General features: G+C 40.8%; 3 protein-coding genes across 22 annotated transcripts in view; all 3 read right to left on the bottom strand.

The window, feature by feature from the left end:
• The window catches only part of LOC120473285 (protocadherin gamma-A11), a 171708-nt gene that overhangs the window by 65561 nt on the left and 78486 nt on the right, over window positions 1-27661 (bottom strand). Inside the window, exon 1 of one of the 20 annotated variants that reach the window (XM_039663061.2) lies at window positions 22491-25038. The exons of 15 other annotated variants lie outside the window; for them this stretch is intronic. In XM_039663061.2, coding sequence (XP_039518995.2) covers window positions 22491-24926 — 2436 coding nt within the window. In that variant the 5' untranslated portion in view covers window positions 24927-25038. Of the gene's footprint in view, window positions 1-588; window positions 3188-8279; window positions 10891-11894; window positions 14473-19221; window positions 21814-22490; window positions 25039-27661 lie in introns of those variants that run through there. 4 more of the 20 variants (XM_089135092.1, XM_089135091.1, XM_089135094.1 and 1 more) reach the window with 4 other exon arrangements.
• Window positions 3889-6779, bottom strand: LOC148977605 (protocadherin beta-16-like). Its single transcript, XM_089135079.1, has one exon. The coding sequence runs from the start codon at window positions 6560-6562 to the stop codon at window positions 4148-4150; it is 2415 nt and encodes an 804-aa protein (XP_088991205.1). The 5' UTR covers window positions 6563-6779; the 3' UTR covers window positions 3889-4147.
• On the bottom strand, window positions 15442-18409 carry LOC120473287 (protocadherin beta-16-like). The gene has a single exon (XM_089135101.1). It carries the CDS (start codon window positions 17898-17900, stop codon window positions 15483-15485), a length of 2418 nt encoding a protein of 805 aa, XP_088991227.1. The 5' UTR covers window positions 17901-18409; the 3' UTR covers window positions 15442-15482.

Genomic DNA, 27661 nt, shown 5'->3' with positions numbered 1-27661 from the left:
AGTGCAAACGCTGAAGAGTTTCTCACTTCTTCACAAAAACAAGTGAAAATCACTCAAAGATTTTTTTTTGAATGGCAAATAACAAACTCTGCATGCGACAGAAACATTTTTTTTTTTTTTACTTTTTTTACTGCCATTTCAGGGGCAACGCGTCATACGGATTTCAACTGAAAATAAATAAAAACGGAATAAAATGCAAATTCCACTAAACCTATGAAAATAAATAAAAAAGAAAGTGAAGAAGCTGCAGAATAAGCTGCAATTTTCTTTCTTTCATGGCTGAAGCAAATTAACTATATAATTACAACACGACGAAAAACACCAGACCTCTAACAAGAGAATGAATATTTGAATTACACAACTGCACTAGATGCTAAACTAAAATGTCGATCAGAGTATAATAATCATATGAAAATAAATAGTAGATAATTCATATAATTTCCAACTAAAATGATTTAAACACTTATTAAAATTGCAGATTCATTTCAGAAAACCTGTCAGTGACAGTGTCAAAAAGTCAAGCAAAATTGTTCAATCACGAGAAACATTTTAAAATATCACATAAATTAGTTATAAAATAATTCTCACCTGTTCACCACAATCATCAAAGGTCAGTTTCTCCCTTTGCGCATGCGTGAGTGTCTGTGTCCCACTGGTGTCCAGACTAATGATGCTCTCACTGCAAGGTCTGACGTATTTCAGATCACTCTTTCTGGAGTCAGTGGTTCTGCAAACCTCATAATTGTACACGTGCTGTAAAGTTCCTGTGCCGCCTACGTCTGCGTAAAGAGACGGATAATACGGAATAACTGGAAGATTCGCTCCAGATTTATAAAACATCCGCTCGCGCCTCCATCTGTAGCATTTGACTGACAGTATGGCGATGATAGACACGATAAAGAGAAATGAAACCACAGCCAAAGCCAAGACTAGATAGAAAGTCAGGTTCTCGTTGTATTCCTTGTCGTGCGTAAAGTCAGTGAACTCCGAGAGCACTTCAGGGAAGCTGTCCGCCACCGCCACGTTAACAATGACTGTAGCTGACCGAGAGGGCTGTCCGTTGTCCTCCACTACAACAGTGAGTCTTTGTTTGACAGCATCTTTATCTGTCACTTGGCGTACAGTTCTTATTTCTCCATTCTGTGCGCCCACTTCAAACAGCGCCCTGTCTGTGGCTTTCTGCAGTTTATATGAGAGCCAGGCGTTCTGACCAGAGTCCACATCTACAGCCACCACTTTAGTCACCAGATAACCCACATCTGCCGATCGAGGCACTATTTCAGCCACCACAGAAACACCTGACTGGACCGGGTACAGAACCTGAGGCGCGTTGTCATTCTGGTCCTGAATGATGATTTTGACGCTCGCGTTGCTGCTGAGAGGAGGAGAGCCTCCGTCCTGCGCTTTTACGCGGAACTGGAAATCTTTGATCTGCTCGTAATCGAAAGATCGCACTGCATGTATGACTCCACTATCAGCACTAACGGACACTAACGAGGACACGGGCACTCCGTTGACCGACGAGTCCTCCAGTATGTAAGACACACGGGCATTCTGGTTAAAATCTGCGTCTCTGGCTCTGACTGTGAATATGGAAAGACCCGGTGTGTTGTTTTCTTGAACAGAGGCCTCATATGAGCTCTTCTCAAAGACGGGCGCGTTATCATTGACATCTGATATCTGTAAGGAGAGAGTGACGCTGCTGGAGAGAGAGGGCACGCCCTCATCTGCGCACGTCACACTGATGTTATACTCAGACTCTCTCTCTCGATCTAAATCACCGTCTGTCACTAGACTGAAGAAATTATTCCCTGTTGATTTTAGCATAAAAGGAATGTCTTTATCAATTGTGCACGTAATCTTTCCATTTTCACTGGTGTCGAGGTCTTGGACAGTTAATATTGCCACAACAGTTCCCTGTTTAGAATCTTCAGATACACTATTTGTTCTCGACATAATGTTTATTGCAGGTGTGTTATCATTAACGTCAGTGACGTCGATAATAACTTTACAAGAATCCGAATGTCCACCTTGGTCTTTTGCTTGGACATCAATTCGATAAACTTTGTTTTTTTCATAATCCACTTTACCAACTAATATCACGACTCCAGTGGTTTCGTCTACCTTAAACAAATCATGTGCACCATCAGAAGAAATGGAAAATGTAACCATGCCATTAGAGCCCAGATCAGCATCAGAAGCACTGACTGTGGTTAAAACAGTGCCCGATGGTGCATTCTCTGCTATACTCGCTCTATATGCTGCTTGACTGCAAACGGGTTCATTGTCGTTGGCGTCAATAACTGTAATTTGTATCTGCATTGTTCCTGTCAAATGCGGATCTCCACCATCCTTTGCTGTCAGTAAAAGTGTGATATGATCTTGCTTCTCTCTATCTAATGGCTTCTGTAATATCATTTCAACAGCTTTTTCACCATCAGGTTGATTGTGCAGTTTTAAAGTAAAAAAATCGTTCGTACTAAGAGTGTAATCTTGAAGATTATTGAGGCCAACATCTAGATCATTCGCTCTCTCTAAGACAAACCGAGCCCCCGTTTTTGCCATTTCATTTATGTCAAACTTAATTTCGTTTTTTTTAAAGACTGGCGCATTATCGTTGATATCTGTAATCTCTACTGTGATCGAATAAAATTCCATCGGGTTTTCCAGTATAATCTGTAAATGCAGCGCGCAAGGCGTTGTCTGTCCGCATAGCGCCTCTCGGTCTATTCTCTCTTTGATAAGGAGGACTCCTCTTTCTTTATTCAGCTCGATGTATTCAGCGCTGTCTCCTGTATAAATACGCGCTTTACCCGATTTCAGTCTCTTTAAATCTAAACCCAAATCCTGCGCTATGTTCCCGACTAAAGAGCCTTTCGCCATTTCTTCAGGAATGGAGTAACTGACCTGCCCGAGAGCTGAACTGAGAGAGAGAAACCAAATAAACAGCAGTACTTGCCGCGCCATTGTTCTGTCCGACATTTTGCAGAAGATCACGGGATGAAGATTAAGACAGAGAGCAAAGAAATCAATCCAAAATGCTGGAGGAGATCATGAATATATCCAAAGTGAAAAGAACAAGAAAAGTCTGTAATCCAAGAGAATTGTATTAAATACAGTATTTCCGTGATTGTCCTTCTCTCTCCTCTTCAGACTGCGCTCTCAGCTTCTGTCTCTCTCTCTAATAATATGGAGATGATGGGGGTGGAACTGCAGCAGATCTGCTCTATAAACTGACAGATTGACCAACAGCGGCACTATGAGTCCAGTCTGATGAACTACAGATAATATAAAAAATAATAACACTTTATCTCAGTCAGAAATGTCTGAGACAGCAATTTACTAAAAGTTATGAATTATAAAACCAAACAAATGCCCATGAATATACGAATATATGTAAAATAAAATTATTGTATAAGTTTGTGTAAATAATTAAGAAAGAAAACATTGAGCAAACAAGAATTTACTTATTAGTTTTTTTTAATATCTTGACCACAGACAGAAGGAGACATATCTAAAATACAACTGTGCGCATAAAGTATATCTAGATACGTCTGAAATTGTGTATTTTAAATTTAAAAAAGTGGACAGACCGATAACTAGATGAAAATCTAAAACAGACGTGTTGGTGTTCTATAGAAATGCAACAAAATACACGAAGTGACCGCGCCTGCCTGGCTTTCAGGACCATGGTCAGCGAAACTGACTGGAGTTTTCACTTCATGACAAAGACAGACAAAAGTTGTTTACGTGCAAAGAAAAAGCAGTGGCAGGTAGAGTATTTGCTATAAATTTTTGGACAAAAAGTGAAAATAAAACTTAACTTAAAGTTGGCAAGGATACATGCAAAGTAATTGTACTACTTAACGCGTCAAAGAATAAATACATGAATAATTACACGAATAAATAAACAAATAGAGATGACATGAGTGTATTTTGAACTACACAAGGCCCCAAAGAAGAAATGATTTGAGAAATATAACGATAGAAAATATAAAACTACCAAAAGCTGGCCGAAATATTAATATAAAATAAAATGTACATTTACTACAATAGCAGAAACGATTATTCTCATAAAAGTATCAGCACATGCGTTAACAGTTCAAACAATAATTAATCCATAAAAATATATCTCATTAATTAGTTATTAAATAATTCTCACCTGATCATCACAATCATCAAAGTTCAGTCTCTCCCTTTGCGCATGCGTGAGTGTGTGTGTTCCACTGGTGTCCAGACTAATGATGCTCTCACTGCAAGGTCTGACGTATTTCAGATCACTCTTTCTGGAGTCAGTGGTTCTGCAAACCTCATAATTGTACACGTGCTGTAAAGTTCCTGTGCCGCCTACGTCTGCGTAAAGAGGCGGATAATACGGAATAACTGGAAGATTCGCTCCAGATTTATAAAACATCCGCTCGCGCCTCCATCTGTAGCATTTGACTGACAGTATGGCGATGATAGACACGATAAAGAGAAATGAAACCACAGCCAAGGCCAAGACTAGATAGAAAGTCAGGTTTTCGTTGTATTCCTTGTCGTGCGTAAAGTCAGTGAACTCCGAGAGCACTTCAGGGAAGCTGTCCGCCACCGCCACGTTAACAATGACTGTAGCTGATCGAGAGGGCTGTCCGTTGTCCTCCACTACAACAGTGAGTCTTTGTTTGACAGCATCTTTATCTGTCACTTGGCGTACAGTACTTATTTCTCCATTCTGTGCGCCCACTTCAAACAGCGCCCTGTCTGTGGCTTTCTGCAGTTTATATGAGAGCCAGGCGTTCTGACCAGAGTCCACATCTACAGCCACCACTTTAGTCACCAGATAACCCACATCTGCCGATCGAGGCACTATTTCAGCCACCACAGAAACTCCTGACTGGACCGGGTACAGAACCTGAGGCGCGTTGTCATTCTGGTCCTGAATGATGATTTTGACGCTCGCGTTGCTGCTGAGAGGAGGAGAGCCTCCGTCCTGCGCTTTTACGCGGAACTGGAAATCTTTGATCTGCTCGTAATCGAAAGATCGCACTGCATGTATGACTCCACTATCAGCACTAACGGACACTAACGAGGACACGGGCACTCCGTTAACCGACGAGTCCTCCAGTATGTAAGACACACGGGCATTCTGGTTAAAATCTGCGTCTCTGGCTCTGACTGTGAATATGGAAAGACCCGGTGTGTTGTTTTCTTGAACAGAGGCCTCATATGAGCTCTTCTCAAAGACGGGCGCGTTATCATTGACATCTGATATCTGTAAGGAGAGAGTGACGCTGCTGGAGAGAGAGGGCACGCCCTCATCAGCGCACGTCACACTGATGTTATACTCAGACTCTCTCTCTCGGTCTAAATCACCGTCTGTCACCAGACTGAAGAAATTATTATTTGTTGACTTCAGGGTAAAAGGAATATTCTCATTAATTGAACAATAAATTTGACCGTTTTCACCAGCATCAGGGTCTTGCGCGTTTATCACAGTTACAACAGTTCCAGAATGAGAGTTTTCAGATATGGTGGTTAATTTAGACATGATGTTGAGGAGCGGTTTATTGTCATTTATATCAATCACATCTACATCGATTTTACAAGAATCAGTCAGACCCCCGTCATCGCTCGCCTGTACATGAATTTGATAATGCCGAGCTTTTTCATAATCTATATTCCCTGTTACTCTCACCTCACCGTTTGTTTCGTTAATTTCAAACAATTCTGGAACATTGTCGAGGGTATTTGTAATAGCATATTTTACTTTGCCGTTTGAGCCCTCGTCCAAATCTGAAGCGCTAACTGTCGTTACAACTGTGCCTTTGGGGGCGTTTTCAATGATACTCCCTTTATATATTTTATGCGTAAAAACAGGCGCGTTGTCGTTGGCATCTAAAACCGTAATATATATCTGCGCAGTGCCAGACAATTGTGGATCACCTCCATCTATCGCGGTCAGAACCAGAGACAAATGCTCTTGCTTTTCACGATCGAGGGGTTTTTGAAGAACCATTTCTACAAGCTTACTACCGTCTGCCTGACTTTGCAATTTCAATGCAAAATTATCCGAAGGCTTTAGTAAATAAGTCTGCAGGCCGTTTATTCCCACATCTAAATCCATCGCTCTCTCTAAAACAAATACTGCCCCCGTTACAGCTGACTCGCTGATTCTGAATCTCATCTCATCCCTTTTAAAAGAGGGTGAATGGTCGTTTATATCTACAACTTCGATTGTAACAGAGTAAAACTCTATCGGGTTTTCCAGAATAATCTGTAAATGCAGCGCACAAGGCGTTGTCTGTCCGCATAGCGCCTCTCGGTCTATTCTCTCTTTGATAAAGAGGACTCCTCTTTCTTTATTCAGCTCGATGTATTCAGCGCTGTCTCCTGTATAAATACGCGCTTTACCCGATTTCAGTCTCTTTAAATCTAAACCCAAATCCTGCGCTATGTTCCCGACTAAAGAGCCTTTCGCCATTTCTTCTGGAATGGAGTAACTGACCTGCCCGAGAGCTGAACTGAGAGAGAGAAACCAAATAAACAGCAGTACTTGCCGCGCCATTGTTCTGTCCGACATTTTGCAGAAGATCACGGGATGAAGATTAAGACAGAGAGCAAAGAAATCAATCCAAAATGCTGGAGGAGATCATGAATATATCCAAAGTGAAAAGAACAAGAAAAGTCTGGAATCCAAGAGAATTGTATTAAATACAGTATCTCCGTGATTGTCCTTCTCTCTCCTCTTCAGACTGCGCTCTCAGCTTCTGTCTCTCTCTCTAATAATATGGAGATGATGGGGGTGGAACTGCAGCAGATCTGCTCTAGAAACTGACAGATTGACCAACAGCGGCACTTTGAGTCCAGTCTGATGAACTACAGATAATTTTAAATTACTAAACCTTTATTCTTAATGTCAGACATGTTTGAGAAAAGTTAGTATACAAGTTCTTACTAAAGTTCTTAAGTATAACACTAAAAAAGTCCATAACAACACAAATTTATAATACAAAGATTGAATGTGTGTGTGTTAATAAAGATAGAAGGGGAAAAATAAATATGTTTCGTGATTTCACGTGGCCATATCAGTATGGACACTGATCAAGTCAGAAAGAGAGATTTCCCTAAACATAATTTTTCACAAATCTACTCAAAAAATGAACACATCTAATTAGAAATGAAATTGTCTATAGTTAAACTTTTGAACAGGAGTACAGACAAAAATATGTTATAAATCTCAAAAAGATTGTGTGTTGTAAAGAGATACAGAAGAATACATGAAGTAAATGACCGCGATTCAGGACTATGGCCAGGGCAACAAGTGCAAACGCTGAAGAGTTTCTCACTTTTTCACAAAAACATGTGAAAATCACTCGATTTATTTATTTTTTTAAATGGCAAATAACAAATAGTGCATGCAACAGAAAAAAGGTTTACTTTTTACTGCCATTTCAGTGGCAACGTGTCATATACTAGGACTTCAACTGAAAATAAATATAAAAACGAAATAAAAAGCAACTTCCACTAAACGTATAAAAGAAAAAATGAAAATGAAGAAGCTGCAGAATAAGCAGTAATTTTCTTTCTTTCATGACTGAACAAGCAAATTAACTATATAATTACAATACGACGAAAAACACCAGACCCCTAACAAGAGAATAAAGATTTGAATTACAAAACTGCACTAGATGCTAAACTAAAATGTCGCTCTTCCGTAAAGAGATGCAAAAGAATATATGAAGTAAACGACCGCGATTCAGGACCATGGCCAGGGCAGCAAGTGCAAACGCTGAAGAGTTTCTCACTTCTTCACAAAAACAAGTGAAAATCACTCAAAGATTTTTTTTTTAAATGGCAAATAACAAACTGAATAAAAACAAGAATAAAAAGCAACTTCTACTTAATGTATCAAAAGAGAAAAAAAGAAAATCATTCGGAAGATCAAACATAAGCAGTAATTTTCTTTCTTTCATGGCTGAACAAGCAAATTAACTACATAAATACAATACGAGGAAAAACACCAGACCAATAAGAGAATAAATATTTTAAGTACACAACTGCACTAGATAATCAACTAAAATTTCGCTCAGACAATAAAAAACATATAAAAATAAATAGCAAATGATTTGTTTCATTTCTTTTTCCAATGATTTAAACACTTATTAAAATTGCAGAGACACTTCATTTCAGAAAACATGTCAGTGACCGTGTAAAACCGTCAAAAATTCAAGTAAAATTGTTCAATCACGAGAAACATTTTAAAACATCACATAAATTGGTTATAAAATTATTCTCACCTGATCACCACAATCATCAAAGGTCAGTTTCTCCCTTTGCGCATGCGTGAGTGTCTGTGTCCCACTGGTGTCCAGACTAATGATGCTCTCACTGCAAGGTCTGACGTATTTCAGATCACTCTTTCTGGAGTCAGTGGTTCTGCAAACCTCATAATTGTACACGTGCTGTAAAGTTCCTGTGCCGCCTACGTCTGCGTAAAGAGACGGATAATACGGAATAACTGGAAGATTCGCTCCAGATTTATAAAACATCCGCTCGCGCCTCCATCTGTAGCATTTGACTGACAGTATGGCGATGATAGACACGATAAAGAGAAATGAAACCACAGCCAAAGCCAAGACCAGATAGAAAGTCAGGTTCTCGTTGTATTCCTTGTCGTGCGTAAAGTCAGTGAACTCCGAGAGCACTTCAGGGAAGCTGTCCGCCACCGCCACATTAACAATGACTGTAGCTGATCGAGAGGGCTGTCCGTTGTCCTCCACTACAACAGTGAGTCTTTGTTTGACAGCATCTTTATCTGTCACTTGGCGTACAGTTCTTATTTCTCCATTCTGTGCGCCCACTTCAAACAGCGCCCTGTCTGTGGCTTTCTGCAGTTTATATGAGAGCCAGGCGTTCTGACCAGAGTCCACATCTACAGCCACCACTTTAGTCACCAGATAACCCACATCTGCCGATCGAGGCACTATTTCAGCCACCACAGAAACACCTGACTGGACCGGGTACAGAACCTGAGGCGCGTTGTCATTCTGGTCCTGAATGATGATTTTGACGCTCGCGTTGCTGCTGAGAGGAGGAGAGCCTCCGTCCTGCGCTTTTACGCGGAACTGGAAATCTTTGATCTGCTCGTAATCGAAAGATCGCACTGCATGTATGACTCCACTATCAGCACTAACGGACACTAACGAGGACACGGGCACTCCGTTGACCGACGAGTCCTCCAGTATGTAAGACACGCGGGCATTCTGGTTAAAATCTGCGTCTCTGGCTCTGACTGTGAATATGGAAAGACCCGGTGTGTTGTTTTCTTGAACAGAGGCCTCATATGAGCTCTTCTCAAAGACGGGCGCGTTATCATTGACATCTGATATCTGTAAGGAGAGAGTGACGCTGCTGGAGAGAGAGGGCACGCCCTCATCAGCGCACGTCACACTGATGTTATACTCAGACTCTCTCTCTCGGTCTAAATAACCGTCTGTCACTAGACTGAAGAAATTACTATTAGTGGATTTAAGAGAAAATGGAATATTTTCATTAACTGAACACTGAACTTTCCCATTTTCTCCTGAATCAGGATCCTGAACATTTATCATTGTAACCACGGTCTCAGAAGCGGAATTTTCAGCAATCACGTTTGTTTTGGACATAATATTGATCACTGGCGTATTATCATTGATATCAATGACATCAACTATGATTTTACAGGAGTCAGTCAGACCTCCGTGATCACTCGCCTGAACGCGTATCTCATAGCGTCGAGCTGTTTCATAATCAACTAGATCTGTCAATCTTACTTTACCATCAGTCTCGTTTATTTCAAATTTACTACGGACATCATTAGTGTTTGTTATTGTATAGATAATTTCACTGTTTACTCCTTGGTCTTGGTCTGACGCACTAACTGTCGCTACAATGGTTCCTTTTGGTGAATTTTCAGTTACAGTGGCTTTATAAACGGATTGTGTGAAAACAGGAGAGTTATCATTCGCATCTAAAACAACAATATGTATTTGTATATTACCAGACATTTGTGGATCTCCCCCGTCAAAGGCTGTTAACGTTAAAGTCAAAAGCTCCTGCTTTTCGCGGTCTAGAGGCTTTTGTAAAGTCATTTCGATATGATGGTCTCCTCCTGGCTGAGTCTTGAATTTCAGTACAAAATTATCTGTTGGTTTTAACGAGTAGGTCTGAAGACCATTAATTCCAACGTCTAAATCCCTAGCAGGTTCTATTGTGAATTTTGCGCCAATCGACGCAGATTCACTAATTCTAAAATTCATCTCAGTTTTTTCCAAAAATGGCGCATTGTCATTAATATCAAGCACTTCAACATTAACACTGTAAAACTCCATCGGGTTTTCCAGAATAATCTGTAAATGCAGCGCGCAAGGCGTTGTCTGTCCGCATAGCGCCTCTCGGTCTATTCTCTCTTTGATAAGGAGGACTCCTCTTTCTTTATTCAGCTCGATGTATTCAGCGCTGTCTCCTGTATAAATACGCGCTTTACCCGATTTCAGTCTCTTTAAATCTAAACCCAAATCCTGCGCTATGTTCCCGACTAAAGAGCCTTTCGCCATTTCTTCAGGAATGGAGTAACTGACCTGCCCGAGAGCTGAACTGAGAGAGAGAAACCAAATAAACAGCAGTACTTGCCGCGCCATTGTTCTGTCCGACATTTTGCAGAAGATCACGGGATGAAGATTAAGACAGAAAGCAAAGAAATCAATCCAAAATGCTGGAGGAGATCATGAATATATCCAAATTGAAAAGAACAAGAAAAGTCTGTAATCCAAGAGAATTGTATTAAATACAGTATCTCCGTGATTGTCCTTCTCTCTCCTCTTCAGACTGCGCTCTCAGCTTCTGTCTCTCTCTCTAATAATATGGAGATGATGGGGGTGGAACTGCAGCAGATCTGCTCTAGAAACTGACAGATTGACCAACAGCGGCACTATGAGTCCAGTCTGATGAACTACAGATAATATAAAATTATTATTCTTTTATCTCAGTGTCAGACATCTGAGAAAAGCATTTTACTAAAAGTTATGAAGCAAGCCAAACAAATGGCAATGAAAATACAAATATCTGTTAAATAAAATGATCGTATAAGTTTGTGTAAATAATTAAGAAAAACACTGAGTAAACAATAATTGATTCATTAGTTGCAAACTTGCAATATCTTGATCAGAAACACAGGGATAGATATCTAAAATTCAACTATAGGCATAATAAATATCTAGATACGACTGAAATAGTGTAGTTGACTTTCAAAAGGAGGAGAGACCGATACAGATGAAAATCTCAAACAGGCGGTCTGCTGTAAAGAAATGCAACAGAATACACGAAGTGACCGCGCCATTAATTAGTTATGACTGGCTTTCAGGACCATGGTCAGCGAAACTGACTGGAGTTTTCACTTCATGACAAAGACAGACAAAAGTTGTTTTCGTGCAAAGCAAAAGCAGTGGCAGGTAGAGTATGTACTATACTCTTTTCGGACTGAAAGGGAAAATAAAACTAAATTTAAAGATGGCAAGGACATATATAAAGAAATTATACCACTTAACGCATCGAAGCATAAATAAATTAATAAATACTTGACTAAGTAAAAAAAATCAAAACGTATTTTTTTTCTTGTCTGTGCAAAAAGTGATGACATGAGTACATATCGGATTACACAAGGCCCATGTAGGAAGACAAAAATGGAGTAATGTAACTGTAGAAAATATACACAAATGCTGACCAAAATATACTATAAGATAACAATTAAATAAAATATACATTAAAATAACAGAAACGATTATTCTAAGAAAACTATTTAGCAACTGCGTTAACGGTTCAAACAATAACGAAGTAATCAAAATATCATTAATTAGTTATAAAATGATTCTCACCTGATCACCACAATCATCAAAGTTCAGTCTCTCCCTTTGCGCCTGCGTCAGTGTCTGTGTTCCACTGGTGTCCAGACTAATGATGCTCTCACTGCAAGGTCTGACGTATTTCAGATCACTCTTTCTGGAGTCAGTGGTTCTGCAAACCTCATAATTGTACACGTGCTGTAAAGTTCCTGTGCCGCCTACGTCTGCGTAAAGAGGCGGATAATACGGAATAACTGGAAGATTCGCTCCAGATTTATAAAACATCCGCTCGCGTCTCCATCTGTAGCATTTGACTGACAGTATGGCGATGATAGACACGATAAAGAGAAATGAAACCACAGCCAAAGCCAAGACTAGATAGAAAGTCAGGTTCTCGTTGTATTCCTTGTCGTGCGTAAAGTCAGTGAACTCCGAGAGCACTTCAGGGAAGCTGTCCGCCACCGCCACGTTAACAATGACTGTAGCTGATCGAGAGGGCTGTCCGTTGTCCTCCACTACAACAGTGAGTCTTTGTTTGACAGCATCTTTATCTGTCACTTGGCGTACAGTTCTTATTTCTCCATTCTGTGCGCCCACTTCAAACAGCGCCCTGTCTGTGGCTTTCTGCAGTTTATATGAGAGCCAGGCGTTCTGACCAGAGTCCACATCTACAGCCACCACTTTAGTCACCAGATAACCCACATCTGCCGATCGAGGCACTATTTCAGCCACCACAGAAACACCTGACTGGACCGGGTACAGAACCTGAGGCGCGTTGTCATTCTGGTCCTGAATGATGATTTTGACGCTCGCGTTGCTGCTGAGAGGAGGAGAGCCTCCGTCCTGCGCTTTTACGCGGAACTGGAAATTTTTGATCTGCTCGTAATCGAAAGATCGCACTGCATGTATGACTCCACTATCAGCACTAACAGACACTAACGAGGACACGGGCACTCCGTTAACCGACGAGTCCTCCAGTATGTAAGACACGCGGGCATTCTGGTTAAAATCTGCGTCTCTGGCTCTGACTGTGAATATGGAAAGACCCGGTGTGTTGTTTTCTTGAACAGAGGCCTCATATGAGCTCTTCTCAAAGACGGGCGCGTTATCATTGACATCTGATATCTGTAAGGAGAGAGTGACGCTGCTGGAGAGAGAGGGCACGCCCTCATCTGCGCACGTCACACTGATGTTATACTCAGACTCTCTCTCTCGGTCTAAATCACCGTCTGTGACTAAACTAAAGAAATTAGTATTCGTAGATTTTAGAGAAAATGGAATATCTTCATTAACTGAACACTGAACTTTCCCATTTTCTCCTGAATCAGGATCCTGAACATTTATCATTATAACCACAGTGTCAGAGATAGCATTTTCTGCTATAACGTTTGTTTTGGATATAATATTGATCACGGGCGTATTATCATTGATATCAATGACATCAACTATGATTTTACAGGAATCAGTCAGACCTCCGTGATCACTCGCCTGAACGCGTATCTCATAATTGCGCGCTTTTTCAAAATCTATTATTCCGACCACCGTAACCTGCCCGTTATCTTTATTTATGTCGAATAACTGCTGAGAATCATCTTCCATGTTTGCAATGGAATACTCTATCTTACTATTTATACCCTCATCGGCGTCAGTTGCGCTCACTGTTGACACAATAGTGTCTTTTGGCGCATTCTCGGTCACAGACGCTTTATACACTGACTGCGAGAAAACAGGGGCATTGTCGTTTGCGTCTAAAACAGAAATGTGAATCTCTATACTGCCAGACAACTGAGGATCTCCTCCATCAACAGCTGTGAGCACTAATATTACATCATGTTGTTTTTCACGGTCTAAAGGCTTTTGCAGAACCATTTCGACATTTTTCCCATCGCCTGGTTGATTTTTAAATTTAAGGTTAAAATTATCAGTCGGTTTTAGCATATAGCTTTGAAGGCCGTTGATTCCCACATCGAGATCTATAGCAGGCTCTAACATAAATTTAGACCCCGATATAGCGGTCTCGCTGATCCTGAAATTAATTCTACTCTTTTTAAAACTGGGAGTGTTGTCATTAATATCTACTATTTCGATGGTAACGCTAAAAAGTTCCATCGGGTTTTCCAGTATAATCTGTAAATGCAGCGCGCAAGGCGTTGTCTGTCCGCATAGCGCCTCTCGGTCTATTCTCTCTTTGATAAGGAGGACTCCTCTTTCTTTATTCAGCTCGATGTATTCAGCGCTGTCTCCTGTATAAATACGCGCTTTACCCGATTTCAGTCTCTTTAAATCTAAACCCAAATCCTGCGCTATGTTCCCGACTAAAGAGCCTTTCGCCATTTCTTCAGGAATGGAGTAACTGACCTGCCCGAGAGCTGAACTGAGAGAGAGAAACCAAATAAACAGCAGTACTTGCCGCGCCATTGTTCTGTCCGACATTTTGCAGAAGATCACGGGATGAAGATTAAGACAGAAAGCAAAGAAATCAATCCAAAATGCTGGAGGAGATCATGAATATATCCAAAGTGAAAAGAACAAGAAAAGTCTGGAATCCAAGAGAATTGTATTAAATACAGTATTTCCGTGATTGTCCTTCTCTCTCCTCTTCAGACTGCGCTCTCAGCTTCTGTCTCTCTCTCTAATAATATGGAGATGATGGGGGTGGAACTGCAGCAGATCTGCTCTATAAACTGACAGATTGACCAACAGCGGCACTATGAGTCCAGTCTGATGAACTACAGATAATATAAAATTAATAAACCTTTATCTGAGTGTCAGATATCTGAGAAAAGCAGTTTACTGAACAAAGATCTAAAGTATGAAAAAGTCCATATCAGTAAACGTCTGAGATACAAATATTATAAGAGTTTGTGTAAATAAAGATTGAAGGGGGGAAAAAGAAAGAAATACATTTCGAGTTTGCTCATAGTTTTGCTGATGCCATATTAGTATATGAGTGCTGAACAGACATACATGGATAAATACCTTAAATACAATTATTATAGACATAAGAAATATCTAGGCAGTGATAAAATACTGTATCGTTTAACTTTTGAACAGGAGGACAGAACAGTAATTTGCTAAAAATCTCAAAAAGACGGTCTGCTGTAAAGAGATGCAGAAGAATTTATTTATATAAATAACCGCGTCGCCTCGATTCAGGACCATGGCCAGGAAAGCGAAACGCTGAATACAGTTTCTCACGCCTTGAAGAAATAAATTAACAAGAAAAATAAAAAAAATAAAAACGACGAACTCTGAATACAGTGGAAATAAAATCTAAAATTAAACGAATAAAAAAAGGAATAAAAAGTCCCACTTGACATAAAGGAAAAAAGACAACACAATTTATAAGCTGAAAAAAATAAGCACTCAATTGTCTTTCATGGCTGTACAGAAAATATGAACTATAAAGTATAACAAAAAACAACAAAACAATTGGTTACACTTTAAACGGATACAAAACACCCGTGATTCGTGCGATTTCCTGCTCACATTATTTAAACATTTCTTAAAATTGCAGACACTTCATAAAAAAATAAATAAAATAAAAAACAGCGACATTGTCAGCAGTTCAAGCAAAAATGTTCAGTCATGAGAAACATTTTAAAATATCACATAAATTAGTTATAAAATTATTCTCACCTGATCACCAGAATCATCAAAGGTCAGTTTCTCCCTTTGCGCATGCGTGAGTGTCTGTGTTCCACTGGTGTCCAGGCTAATGATGCTCTCACTGCAAGGTCTGACGTATTTCAGATCACTCTTTCTGGAGTCAGTGGTTCTGCAAACCTCATAATTGTACACGTGCTGTAAAGTTCCTGTGCCGCCTACGTCTGCGTAAAGAGGCGGATAATACGGAATAACTGGAAGATTCGCTCCAGATTTATAAAACATCCGCTCGCGTCTCCATCTGTAGCATTTGACTGACAGTATGGCGATGATAGACACGATAAAGAGAAATGAAACAACAGCCAAGGCCAAGACTAGATAGAAAGTCAGGTTCTCGTTGTATTCCTTGTCGTGCGTAAAGTCAGTGAACTCCGAGAGCACTTCAGGGAAGCTGTCCGCCACCGCCACGTTAACAATGACTGTAGCTGATCGAGAGGGCTGTCCGTTGTCCTCCACCACAACAGTGAGTCTTTGTTTGACAGCATCTTTATCTGTCACTTGGCGTACAGTTCTTATTTCTCCATTCTGTGCGCCCACTTCAAACAGCGCCCTGTCTGTGGCTTTCTGCAGTTTATATGAGAGCCAGGCGTTCTGACCAGAGTCCACATCTACAGCCACCACTTTAGTCACCAGATAACCCACATCTGCCGATCGAGGCACTATTTCAGCCACCACAGAAACACCTGACTGGACCGGGTACAGAACCTGAGGCGCGTTGTCATTCTGGTCCTGAATGATGATTTTGACGCTCGCGTTGCTGCTGAGAGGAGGAGAGCCTCCGTCTTGCGCTTTTACGCGGAACTGGAAATCTTTGATCTGCTCGTAATCGAAAGATCGCACTGCATGTATGACTCCACTATCAGCACTAACGGACACTAACGAGGACACGGGCACTCCGTTGACCGACGAGTCCTCCAGTATGTAAGACACACGGGCATTCTGGTTAAAATCTGCGTCTCTGGCTCTGACTGTGAATATGGAAAGACCAGGTGTGTTGTTTTCTTGAACAGAGGCCTCATATGAGCTCTTCTCAAAGACGGGCGCGTTATCATTGACATCTGATATCTGTAAGGAGAGAGTGACGCTGCTGGAGAGAGAGGGCACGCCCTCATCAGCGCACGTCACACTGATGTTATACTCAGACTCTCGCTCTCGATCTAAATCATTATCTGTCACTAGACTGAAGAAATTAGTATTAGTGGATTTCAGAGAAAAGGGAATATTTTCATTAACTGAACACTGAACTTTCCCATTTTCTCCTGAATCAGGATCCTGAACATTTATCATTATAACCACCGTGTCAGAGATAACATTTTCTGCTATTACGTTTGTTTTGGATATAATATTGATCACGGGCTTATTATCATTGATATCAATGACATCAACAATGATTTTACAGGAATCAGTCAGACCTCCGTGATCACTCGCCTGAACGCGTATCTCATAATTGCGCGCTTTTTCAAAATCTATTATTCCGACCACTGTAACCTGCCCGTTATTTTTATTTATGTCAAATAACTGACGCACATTATCTTGCATGTTAGTAATGGAATACTCTATCTTACTATTTATACCCTCATCGGCGTCAGTTGCGCTCACTGTTGACACAATAGTGTCTTTTGGCGCATTCTCGGTCACAGACGCTTTATACACTGACTGCGAGAAAACAGGGGCATTGTCGTTTGCGTCTAAAACAGAAATGTGAATCTCTATACTGCCAGACAACTGAGGATCTCCTCCATCAACAGCTGTGAGCACTAATATTACATCATGTTGTTTTTCACGGTCTAAAGGCTTTTGCAGAACCATTTCGACATTTTTTCCATCTCCTGGTTGATTTTTAAATTTAAGGTTAAAATTATCAGTCGGTTTTAGCATATAGCTTTGAAGGCCGTTAATTCCCACATCGAGATCTATAGCAGGCTCTAATGTAAACTTTGACCCCAAAATAGCCGATTCGCTGATCCTGAAATGAATCCTACCCTTTTCAAAACTGGGAGCGTTGTCATTAATATCTACTATTTCGATGGTAACGCTAAAAAGTTCCATCGGGTTTTCCAGAATAATCTGTAAATGCAGCGCGCAAGGCGTTGTCTGTCCGCATAACGCCTCTCGGTCTATTCTCTCTTTGATAAGGAGGACTCCTCTTTCTTTAATCAGCTCGATGTATTCAGCGCTGTCTCCTGTATAAATACGCGCTTTACCCGATTTCAGTCTCTTTAAATCTAAACCCAAATCCTGCGCTATGTTCCCGACTAAAGAGCCTTTCGCCATTTCTTCAGGAATGGAGTAACTGACCTGCCCGAGAGCTGAACTGAGAGAGAGAAACCAAATAAACAGCAGTACTTGCCGCGCCATTGTTCTGTCCGACATTTTGCGGAGGATCACGGGATAAAGATTAAGGCAAAAAGCAAAGAAATCAATCCAAAATGCTGGAGGAGATCATGAATATATCCAAAGTGAAAAGAACAAGAAAAGTCTGTAAATCCAGGAAAGGGATATTAAATACAGTATCTCCGTGATTGTCCTTCTCTCTCCTCTTCAGACTGCGCTCTCAGCTTCTGTCTCTCTCTCTAATAATATGGAGATGATGGGGGTGGAACTGCAGCAGATCTGCTCTATAAACTGACAGATTGACCAACAGCGGCACTATGAGTCCAGTCTGATGAACTACAGATAATATAAAATTAATAAACCTTTATTCTCAATGTCAGACATGTTTGAGAAAAGTTAATATATAAGTTTTTACTAAAGTTCTAAAGTATAACACTAAAAAAGTCCATAACAACACACATTTATAATACAAAGATTGAATGTGTTTGTGTTAATAAAGATAGAAGGGGAAAAATAAATATATTTCGTGATTTCATGTGGCCATATCAAAAAGAGATTTACCTAAACATAATTATTCACAAATCTACTCTAAAATGAACACATCTAATTAGAAATGAAATTGTCAATAGTTAAACTTTTGAACAGGAGCACAGACAAGAAAGATGTTGAAAAATCTCAAAAAGATTGTGTGTTGTAAATGAATAATGAATAGATGCAGAAGAATATATGAAGTAAATGACCGCGATTCAGGACCATGGCCAGGGCAGCAAGTGCAAACGCTGAAGAGTTTCTCACTTCTTCACAAAAACAAGTGAAAATCACACAAATATTTTTTTTTTAAATGGCAATTAACAAATTGTGCATATGACAGAAAAAAAGTGTACTATTTTTACTGACATTACAGGGGCAACGTGTCATATACTAGGACTTCAATTGAAAAGAAATTAAAACGGAATAAAAAGCAACTTCCACTAAAAGTATTAAAGAAAAAAAAAAGGAAATGAAGAAGCTGCAGAATAAGCTGTAGTTTTCTGTCTTTCATGGCTGAGCAAGCAAATTAACTACATAATTACAACACGACGAAAAACACCAGACCTCTAACAAGAGAATGAATTTTAAGTACACAACTGCACCAAATGCAAAAGTAAAATGTCGATCAGACTATAATAAACAGATACAAATAAATTGCAGATAATTCGTGTTATTTCCTACTAAATTGATTTAAACACTTATTAAAATTGCAGAGACACTTCAGTTCAGAAAACCTGTCAGTGACCGTGTCAACAACTCAAGGAAAAATTATTCAATCAAGACAAACATTTTAAAATATCACATAAATTAGTTATAAAATGATTCTCACCTGATCAAAAGAATCATCATTATTCAGTTTTCCTCTCTGCGCATGCGTGAGTGTGTGTGTTCCACTGGTGTCCAGACTAATGATGCTCTCACTGCAAGGTCTGGCGTATTTCAGATCACTCTTTCTGGAGTCAGTGGTTCTGCAAACCTCATAATTGTACACGTGCTGTAAAGTTCCTGTGCCGCCTACGTCTGCGTAAAGAGGCGGATAATACGGAATAACTGGAAGATTCGCTCCAGATTTATAAAACATCCGCTCGCGTCTCCATCTGTAGCATTTGACTGACAGTATGGCGATGATAGACACGATAAAGAGAAATGAAACCACAGCCAAAGCCAAGACTAGATAGAAAGTCAGGTTTTCGTTGTATTCCTTGTCGTGCGTAAAGTCAGTGAACTCCGAGAGCACTTCAGGGAAGCTGTCCGCCACCGCCACGTTAACAATGACTGTAGCTGATCGAGAGGGCTGTCCGTTGTCCTCCACTACAACAGTGAGTCTTTGTTTGACAGCATCTTTATCCGTCACTTGGCGTACAGTTCTTATTTCTCCATTCTGTGCGCCCACTTCAAACAGCGCCCTGTCTGTGGCTTTCTGCAGTTTATATGAGAGCCAGGCGTTCTGACCAGAGTCCACATCTACAGCCACCACTTTAGTCACCAGATAACCCACATCTGCCGATCGAGGCACTATTTCAGCCACCACAGAAACACCTGACTGGACCGGGTACAGAACCTGAGGCGCGTTGTCATTCTGGTCCTGAATGATGATTTTGACGCTCGCGTTGCTGCTGAGAGGAGGAGAGCCTCCGTCCTGCGCTTTTACGCGGAACTGGAAATCTTTGATCTGCTCGTAATCGAAAGATCGCACTGCATGTATGACTCCACTATCAGCACTAACGGACACTAACGAGGACACGGGCACTCCGTTGACCGACGAGTCCTCCAGTATGTAAGACACACGGGCATTCTGGTTAAAATCTGCGTCTCTGGCTCTGACTGTGAATATGGAAAGACCAGGTGTGTTGTTTTCTTGAACAGAGGCCTCATATGAGCTCTTCTCAAAGACGGGCGCGTTATCATTGACATCTGATATCTGTAAGGAGAGAGTGACGCTGCTGGAGAGAGAGGGCACGCCCTCATCAGCGCACGTCACACTGATGTTATACTCAGACTCTCGCTCTCGATCTAAATCACTGTCTGTCACTAGACTATAAAAACCATCGGGCGATGACTGAATGACAAACGGAACATTGTCATTTAAGAGACAATTAACTTTACCTCCTTCATTCGAGTCTACGTCTTGAATGTTTAATATTGCAAGAACAGTGCCAGATTTGGAATCCTCTGATATCTGGCTTGATTTTGAAATAATATTAATAGCTGGATTGTTATCGTTTATATCAATAACGTCAACAATTATCTTACACGAATCCGTATGACCACCATCATCTCGTGCTTGAACATCAATTTGATAATACTTACTCATTTCATAATCTATACCCCCAGTGAGCTTTACAACACCAACATCCGGGTCTATTTCAAAAATATCTGCCGATTTGTCGGCCGTATTTGAAATAGAAAACGATATTCTACCATTCGCACCCTGATCAGCATCAGAAGCACCAACTGTTGTTAAAACTGTGCCTTTTGGTGAGTTTTCAGCTATGCTGGTTTTGTATACGGATTGTGAACACACAGGGGCGTTATCATTAGCATCTAAAACAGTAATGAGTATCTTCATTGTACCGGACATCTGTGGATCGCCTCCATCAAATGCTGTTAAAAGTAACGAGATATGGTCTTGTTTCTCTCGGTCTAAGGGTGTTTGAAGAACCATTTCTACGGCTTTATTTCCATCAGGGAGATTCTGAAATTTCAAAACGAAATTATCTGTTGGCTCTAAAGAATAACTCTGCAGACCATTTCGACCAACGTCATGATCAATAGCCCTGTCCAGTATAAATCTGGCTCCTGCTAAAGACATTTCGTTTATTTCAAATCTCACCTCACTCTTACTAAACATCGGCGCATTGTCATTTATATCTGTGACCTCAACTGTAACGCGGTACAATTGCATCGGGTTTTCCAGAATAATCTGAAAATGCAGCGCGCAAGGCGTTGTCTGTCCGCATAGCGCCTCTCGGTCTATTCTCTCTTTGATAAGGAGGACTCCTCTTTCTTTATTCAGCTCGATGTATTCAGCGCTGTCTCCTGTATAAATACGCGCTTTACCCGATTTCAGTCTCTTTAAATCTAAACCCAAATCCTGCGCTATGTTCCCGACTAAAGAGCCTTTCGCCATTTCTTCAGGAATGGAGTAACTGACCTGCCCGAGAGCTGAACTGAGAGAGAGAAACCAGATAAACAGCAGTACTTGCCGCGCCATTGTTCTGTCCGACATTTTGCAGAAGATCACGGGATGAAGATTAAGACCGAAAACAAAGAAATCAATCCAAAATGCTGGAGGAGATCATGAATATATCCAAAGTGAAAAGAACAAGAAAAGTCTGGAATCCAAGAGAATTGTATTAAATACAGTATCTCCGTGATTGTCCTTCTCTCTCCTCTTCAGACTGCGCTCTCAGCTTCTGTCTCTCTCTCTAATAATATGGAGATGATGGGGGTGGAACTGCAGCAGATCTGCTCTATAAACTGACAGATTGACCAACAGCGGCACTATGAGTCCAGTCTGATGAACTACAGAAACAAGTGAATACACGTATGCTTTTCTTATTTCTATTTTAATTCAAACGTCTACAGTTTATTAAAAAAGCGTCAATAAAGCAACAGTATATAATAGAAAAAAAATGTTTCAAGAAAAAAATGCTACATTAATTCCTATAAATTTGGACAGCAATAAACATCACAGAGAAAAAAAATCTGTCCTTGATTTGTCTTTAAACTGTCATGTATCCGCAATGATAAAATCAATTTAAAATATAAGAAAACAATGAAAAAAATAATAATAATAAATTTCCCATATGTAATTTACAACAAAACTGAATGAAAATAAATAATGAACTGTATAATATTCTAAGGGGAAAATTGTAAAGTCACAAGGAGGAACTGAACTAACATTTCAACGCGTTCTCATCATTTCAGCACCATGGTCAGCGATTCGAAGGCACATATTCTACACAAGGGTTTTATACAAATTATATACGACAATCACATAATGATTATCAAACATTGTACTAAAAAAATGTGTGTTTTACAGAAAACATCAAACAATTTCAACTCTATCAGAGACATATATACAGTAAACCTCACCTGATCATTGAAACGGTTGGTCGGATTTTCCCTTTGCGCATGCGTGAGTGTCTGTGTTCCACTGGTGTCCAGACTAATGATGCTCTCACTGCAAGGTCTGGCGTATTTCAGATCACTCTTTCTGGAGTCAGTGGTTCTGCAAACCTCATAATTGTACACGTGCTGTAAAGTTCCTGTGCCGCCTACGTCTGCGTAAAGAGGCGGATAATACGGAATAACTGGAAGATTCGCTCCAGATTTATAAAACATCCGCTCGCGTCTCCATCTGTAGCATTTGACTGACAGTATGGCGATGATAGACACGATAAAGAGAAATGAAACCACAGCCAAAGCCAAGACCAGATAGAAAGTCAGGTTCTCGTTGTATTCCTTGTCGTGCGTAAAGTCAGTGAACTCCGAGAGCACTTCAGGGAAGCTGTCCGCCACCGCCACGTTAACAATGACTGTAGCTGATCGAGAGGGCTGTCCGTTGTCCTCCACTACAACAGTGAGTCTTTGTTTGACAGCATCTTTATCTGTCACTTGGCGTACAGTTCTTATTTCTCCATTCTGTGCGCCCACTTCAAACAGCGCCCTGTCTGTGGCTTTCTGCAGTTTATATGAGAGCCAGGCGTTCTGACCAGAGTCCACATCTACAGCCACCACTTTAGTCACCAGATAACCCACATCTGCCGATCGAGGCACTATTTCAGCCACCACAGAAACACCTGACTGGACCGGGTACAGAACCTGAGGCGCGTTGTCATTCTGGTCCTGAATGATGATTTTGACGCTCGCGTTGCTGCTGAGAGGAGGAGAGCCTCCGTCCTGCGCTTTTACAACGAAACTAAGCTGTTTAATTTGCTCATAATCAAACGAACGAACTGCGTGTATCACACCATTCTCAGAGTTTATAGACACGTACGACGAAATCGGCGCTCCACCAATATGAGTATCTTCTAAAAAATATGACACTCTGGCGTTTTGATTCCAATCTAAATCTCTCGCCGTCACACTACATATGGAAAACCCTGCTGCGTTATTTTCAGGAAGGTGTGCTGTATAGATATTTCGTTCAAAAACTGGCGCGTTGTCATTGATGTCAGAAATCTTAAGTCGAAGTGTCGTTGAGCTCGAGAGTGCAGGTGAACCTGAATCAGTCGCTGTCACCGTTATATTATATTCCGATTGAGTTTCACGGTCAAGAAACGCATCTGTGATCAAATTATAATAATTAGAGAGGGATGATTTGATACTGAACAAGAGGTTTTTGCCAATAAAACACGTAACCTGCCCATTTCTTCCCGAGTCCGCGTCTTTCACATGAATTATAGCAATAGTAGTACTTGGGGGCGAATCTTCTGCTATAGTGCTCGAGAGAGACATCACGTTTATTGCAGGTGCGTTATCATTAATGTCTGTTACATCAATTATTAGTTTACTTGTGCTCGTCAACCCCCCTTGGTCTTTGGCCTTAACTCTTATTTCAAACCGCCTTTCTTTTTCAAAATCAACATCACCTATAACAGTTATCTGACCTGAATCGCCGTCAATGTTAAACATGTCTTTAAATTGTTCTTTTATATCAGAAAACGAATACAATATTTGTCCGTTTGTACCACTGTCTGCATCTGTCGCATTTACAGTGATTAGATAAGTGCCTTTCTGTGCGTTCTCCATCACAGATGCCCTATAAACACTCTGGTTAAACACAGGTGCATTGTCATTAACATCTAAAACAGTAACATCTATATTAACAGAGCCAGACCTCTGCGGGTTTCCGCCATCTACAGCGATCAGCTTCAGAGATAGATGAGGATGCTCCTCCCGGTCTAAAGCTTTATCAAGAACCATTTCAACGTATTTACTGCCGTCTGGATTTGAGTTTTGTTTAAGAACAAAATAATCATTTCGTGTGAGAATGTAATTTTGCAATGAGTTCAATTCTACGTCAGGGTCATACGCCCTTTCTAAAGCAAACCCCGAACCAAGAGCTGCCGATTCACTTATTTCAAAACTAATTTTATTATTTTCAAATACTGGAGAATTATCATTAACATCGGTTATTTCCACAGTAACCTGGTGCAGCTCCATTGGGTTCTCTAGAATGATCTCGAAGCTGAAGCTGCACGGTGTGACGTCGCCGCATAGCTGCTCTCGGTCTATTCTCTCACTCACGACTAGAACTCCTTTGTCTGTTCTAAGCTCTGCGTATTGGGCGCTTTCTCCGGTCACGATGCGCGCTCGACCCGCTCGAAGCCTTTTCAAATCCAGCCCCAGATCCTGTGCGACATTACCAATAAGCGAGCCTTTACTCATTTCTTCAGGGATGGAGTACCGGATTTGAGAGATGGCAAAAGGAATGCAGCAGGAGATGAAAAACAATACTTGCCACTGCGGTCGGAAGAAAACAGGCCATCGAGCACATCCATTTCGATACAAATCCTTAACAGCCATACTGATTAGAAAGCAAGTTCAATAATATTTCCAGTATTCAATGGAATAGACCATTCCAAGGTAGGACCACAAAACCCGTTTTATATTCGGTAGGAAGAGAAAAGGAAAGAGATAGTCACCCTCTCACCATCCCGTAAGGAATGAAACAGAGGGAGAGATGCGTCACAGGCTCACAGCGCGTAATGATTGGGCGGGGACAAGGTTTACTGTTAGTCAAGCTTATTGCACACAAAGTATTTCACTGACCAACAGCGGCCCTTAGAGTTCAACATAAGCATTAACAGAATAAATATACATATCAAAAGTTAGACAAATAAAAAATGCATTTAAATCGACATCAGCGTTGCCCAACCTCAATACAGACAAATAAAGATAAATGAGTAAAATGTCACAGTTGCTCCTAATATGAGACAAAAATTAAACTTTTCTTGGTATGAACTGATCTTCAATGCAGACTTTTAACAGTTCATTATATTATCATATTACATTAATTTAGTGAATAATAATAGGCGAATAATTTTCACAGGGACTGCAGATGGAAATTAGGTGCAAGCATTTCTCCTCCTGTGAGTTTGTGTGTGTATGCATGGTTCCTGACAAATAGATCGATAAAATAAAAATAATAATAATGTCTCACCTCTACTGGCGAATTTAATTCATTCAGCACGTTGTTCTCGTTGGGCGCGCGCTGCAGTGTTCCTGTAGAATTAGGATCCACTATCAACACGTTCTGACTTGCAGGTCCAACAAATTTACAGTCACTTCTTCTGGAATCGGTCGTTCTGTAAACCTCATAATTATACGCGTGCTGTAGAGTTCCTGTGCCAACAGTGTCCGCGTAACGCGGTGGATAATACGGGATAACTGGCAGATTCGACTTGTAATACATACGTGATTGTCTCCACCTGTAGATCTTAACAGATATTATGACGACTAAACATGTTATGAAAAGAAATGAGACTGCAGCCAAGGCCAATACTAAGTAAAAAGTCAAGTTGTTGTATTCCTTGTCGTGCGTAAAGTCAGTGAACTCCGAGAGCACTTCAGGGAAGCTGTCCGCCACCGCCACGTTAACAATGACTGTAGCTGATCGAGAGGGCTGTCCGTTGTCCTCCACTACAACAGTGAGTCTTTGTTTGACAGCATCTTTATCTGTCACTTGGCGTACAGTTCTTATTTCTCCATTCTGTGCGCCCACTTCAAACAGCGCCCTGTCTGTGGCTTTCTGCAGTTTATATGAGAGCCAGGCGTTCTGACCAGAGTCCACATCTACAGCCACCACTTTAGTCACCAGATAACCCACATCTGCCGATCGAGGCACTATTTCAGCCACCACAGAAACACCTGACTGGACCGGGTACAGAACCTGAGGCGCGTTGTCATTCTGATCTTGGATGAAAATGTTCACGGTTACGTTCGTACAAAGAGGAGGAGAGCCGCCATCCTGCGCTTTTATAGTCACCTTAATGTTTTTGATCTGTTCATAATCGAAAGAGCGCACTGCATGTACAACCCCACTCTCCGCGTTTACAGAAACATACGTTCCTACGGGAGACCCGCCCAAGTCATTTTCTTCCAGAATGTAAGATATACGCGCATTCTGGTTTTCATCCGGGTCATAAGCTCTGATTCTGAGGATAGAAACGCCGGGTGAATTATTCTCGAGCAAGTACGAGTTATAAACACTGTCCTTAAAAACTGGGGCATTATCATTAACATCCGTTACTTTCAGATGAAACGTTTTTCTGCTTGTTAAAGGCGGCTTTCCGGAATCAGTGGCGATAACAGTGATGTTGTACTCTGACAACTTCTCGCGATCTAAAATAGCATTCGTGACTAAAGAATAATAATTTCTCAAAGTCGATTTTATAGCAAAATCTTCAGATCCTTCGATAAAACAATTGACTTTGCCATTATCATCAGTGTCTGAGTCCTTAACATTAATTATTGCGATTGTAGTATCAGCGGGAGCGTTTTCGGATACTGAGCTCGAGAAAGACATTATATTGATGGCAGGTGCATTATCGTTTACATCAATGACCTCTAATGCAATTTTACTCGAATCGGTTAATCCACCCTGATCCCTAGCCTCGACTGTTAGTTCAAATTTAGTATCTTTTTCATGATCAATTTCTCCATCAACAGAAACAATGCCAGTGTTGCTGTCAATGTTGAATAGCTGCGCAGATGTTCCTTTTTGTTTATAGAAATTGTATGTTATTCGCCCATTTGAACCAGCGTCTGCATCTGTGGCGTTAACTGTTGTAATGTACGTGCCTTTCTGTGCGTTCTCCATCACAGATGCCCTGTAAACAGTCTGGTTAAACACCGGTGCATTGTCATTCGCATCTAAAACAGTAACATCTATATTAACAGAGCCAGACCTCTGCGGGTTTCCGCCATCTACAGCGATCAGCTTCAGAGATAGATGAGGATGCTCCTCCCGGTCTAAGGCTTTCTGTAAAACCATTTCCGCGTATTTACTGCCGTCTGGACTCGAGTGTTGCTTTATAACAAAATGGCTATTTGGTGATAAAATGTAATTCTGCAGCGAGTTCACGCCGACATCGTGATCATCTGCGCTTTCCAACAAAAAACGTGAACCCAGCGTTGCAGACTCACTAATTTCGAATTTTAATTATTTGTTCTGGAACGACGGCGCGTGATCGTTTTCATCCAATATCTCAATGGTAACAGGGTGCAGCTCCATTGGGTTCTCTAAAATCATCTCGAAG

The sequence above is a fragment of the Pimephales promelas genome, chromosome 9, assembly GCF_988280905.1.
Source record: "Pimephales promelas chromosome 9, fPimPro1.hap1.1, whole genome shotgun sequence".
NCBI lineage: Eukaryota > Metazoa > Chordata > Actinopteri > Cypriniformes > Leuciscidae > Pimephales > Pimephales promelas.
Note: the sequence above shows the minus strand (reverse complement) of the source record. Positions and strands in the feature narration are given on the sequence as shown.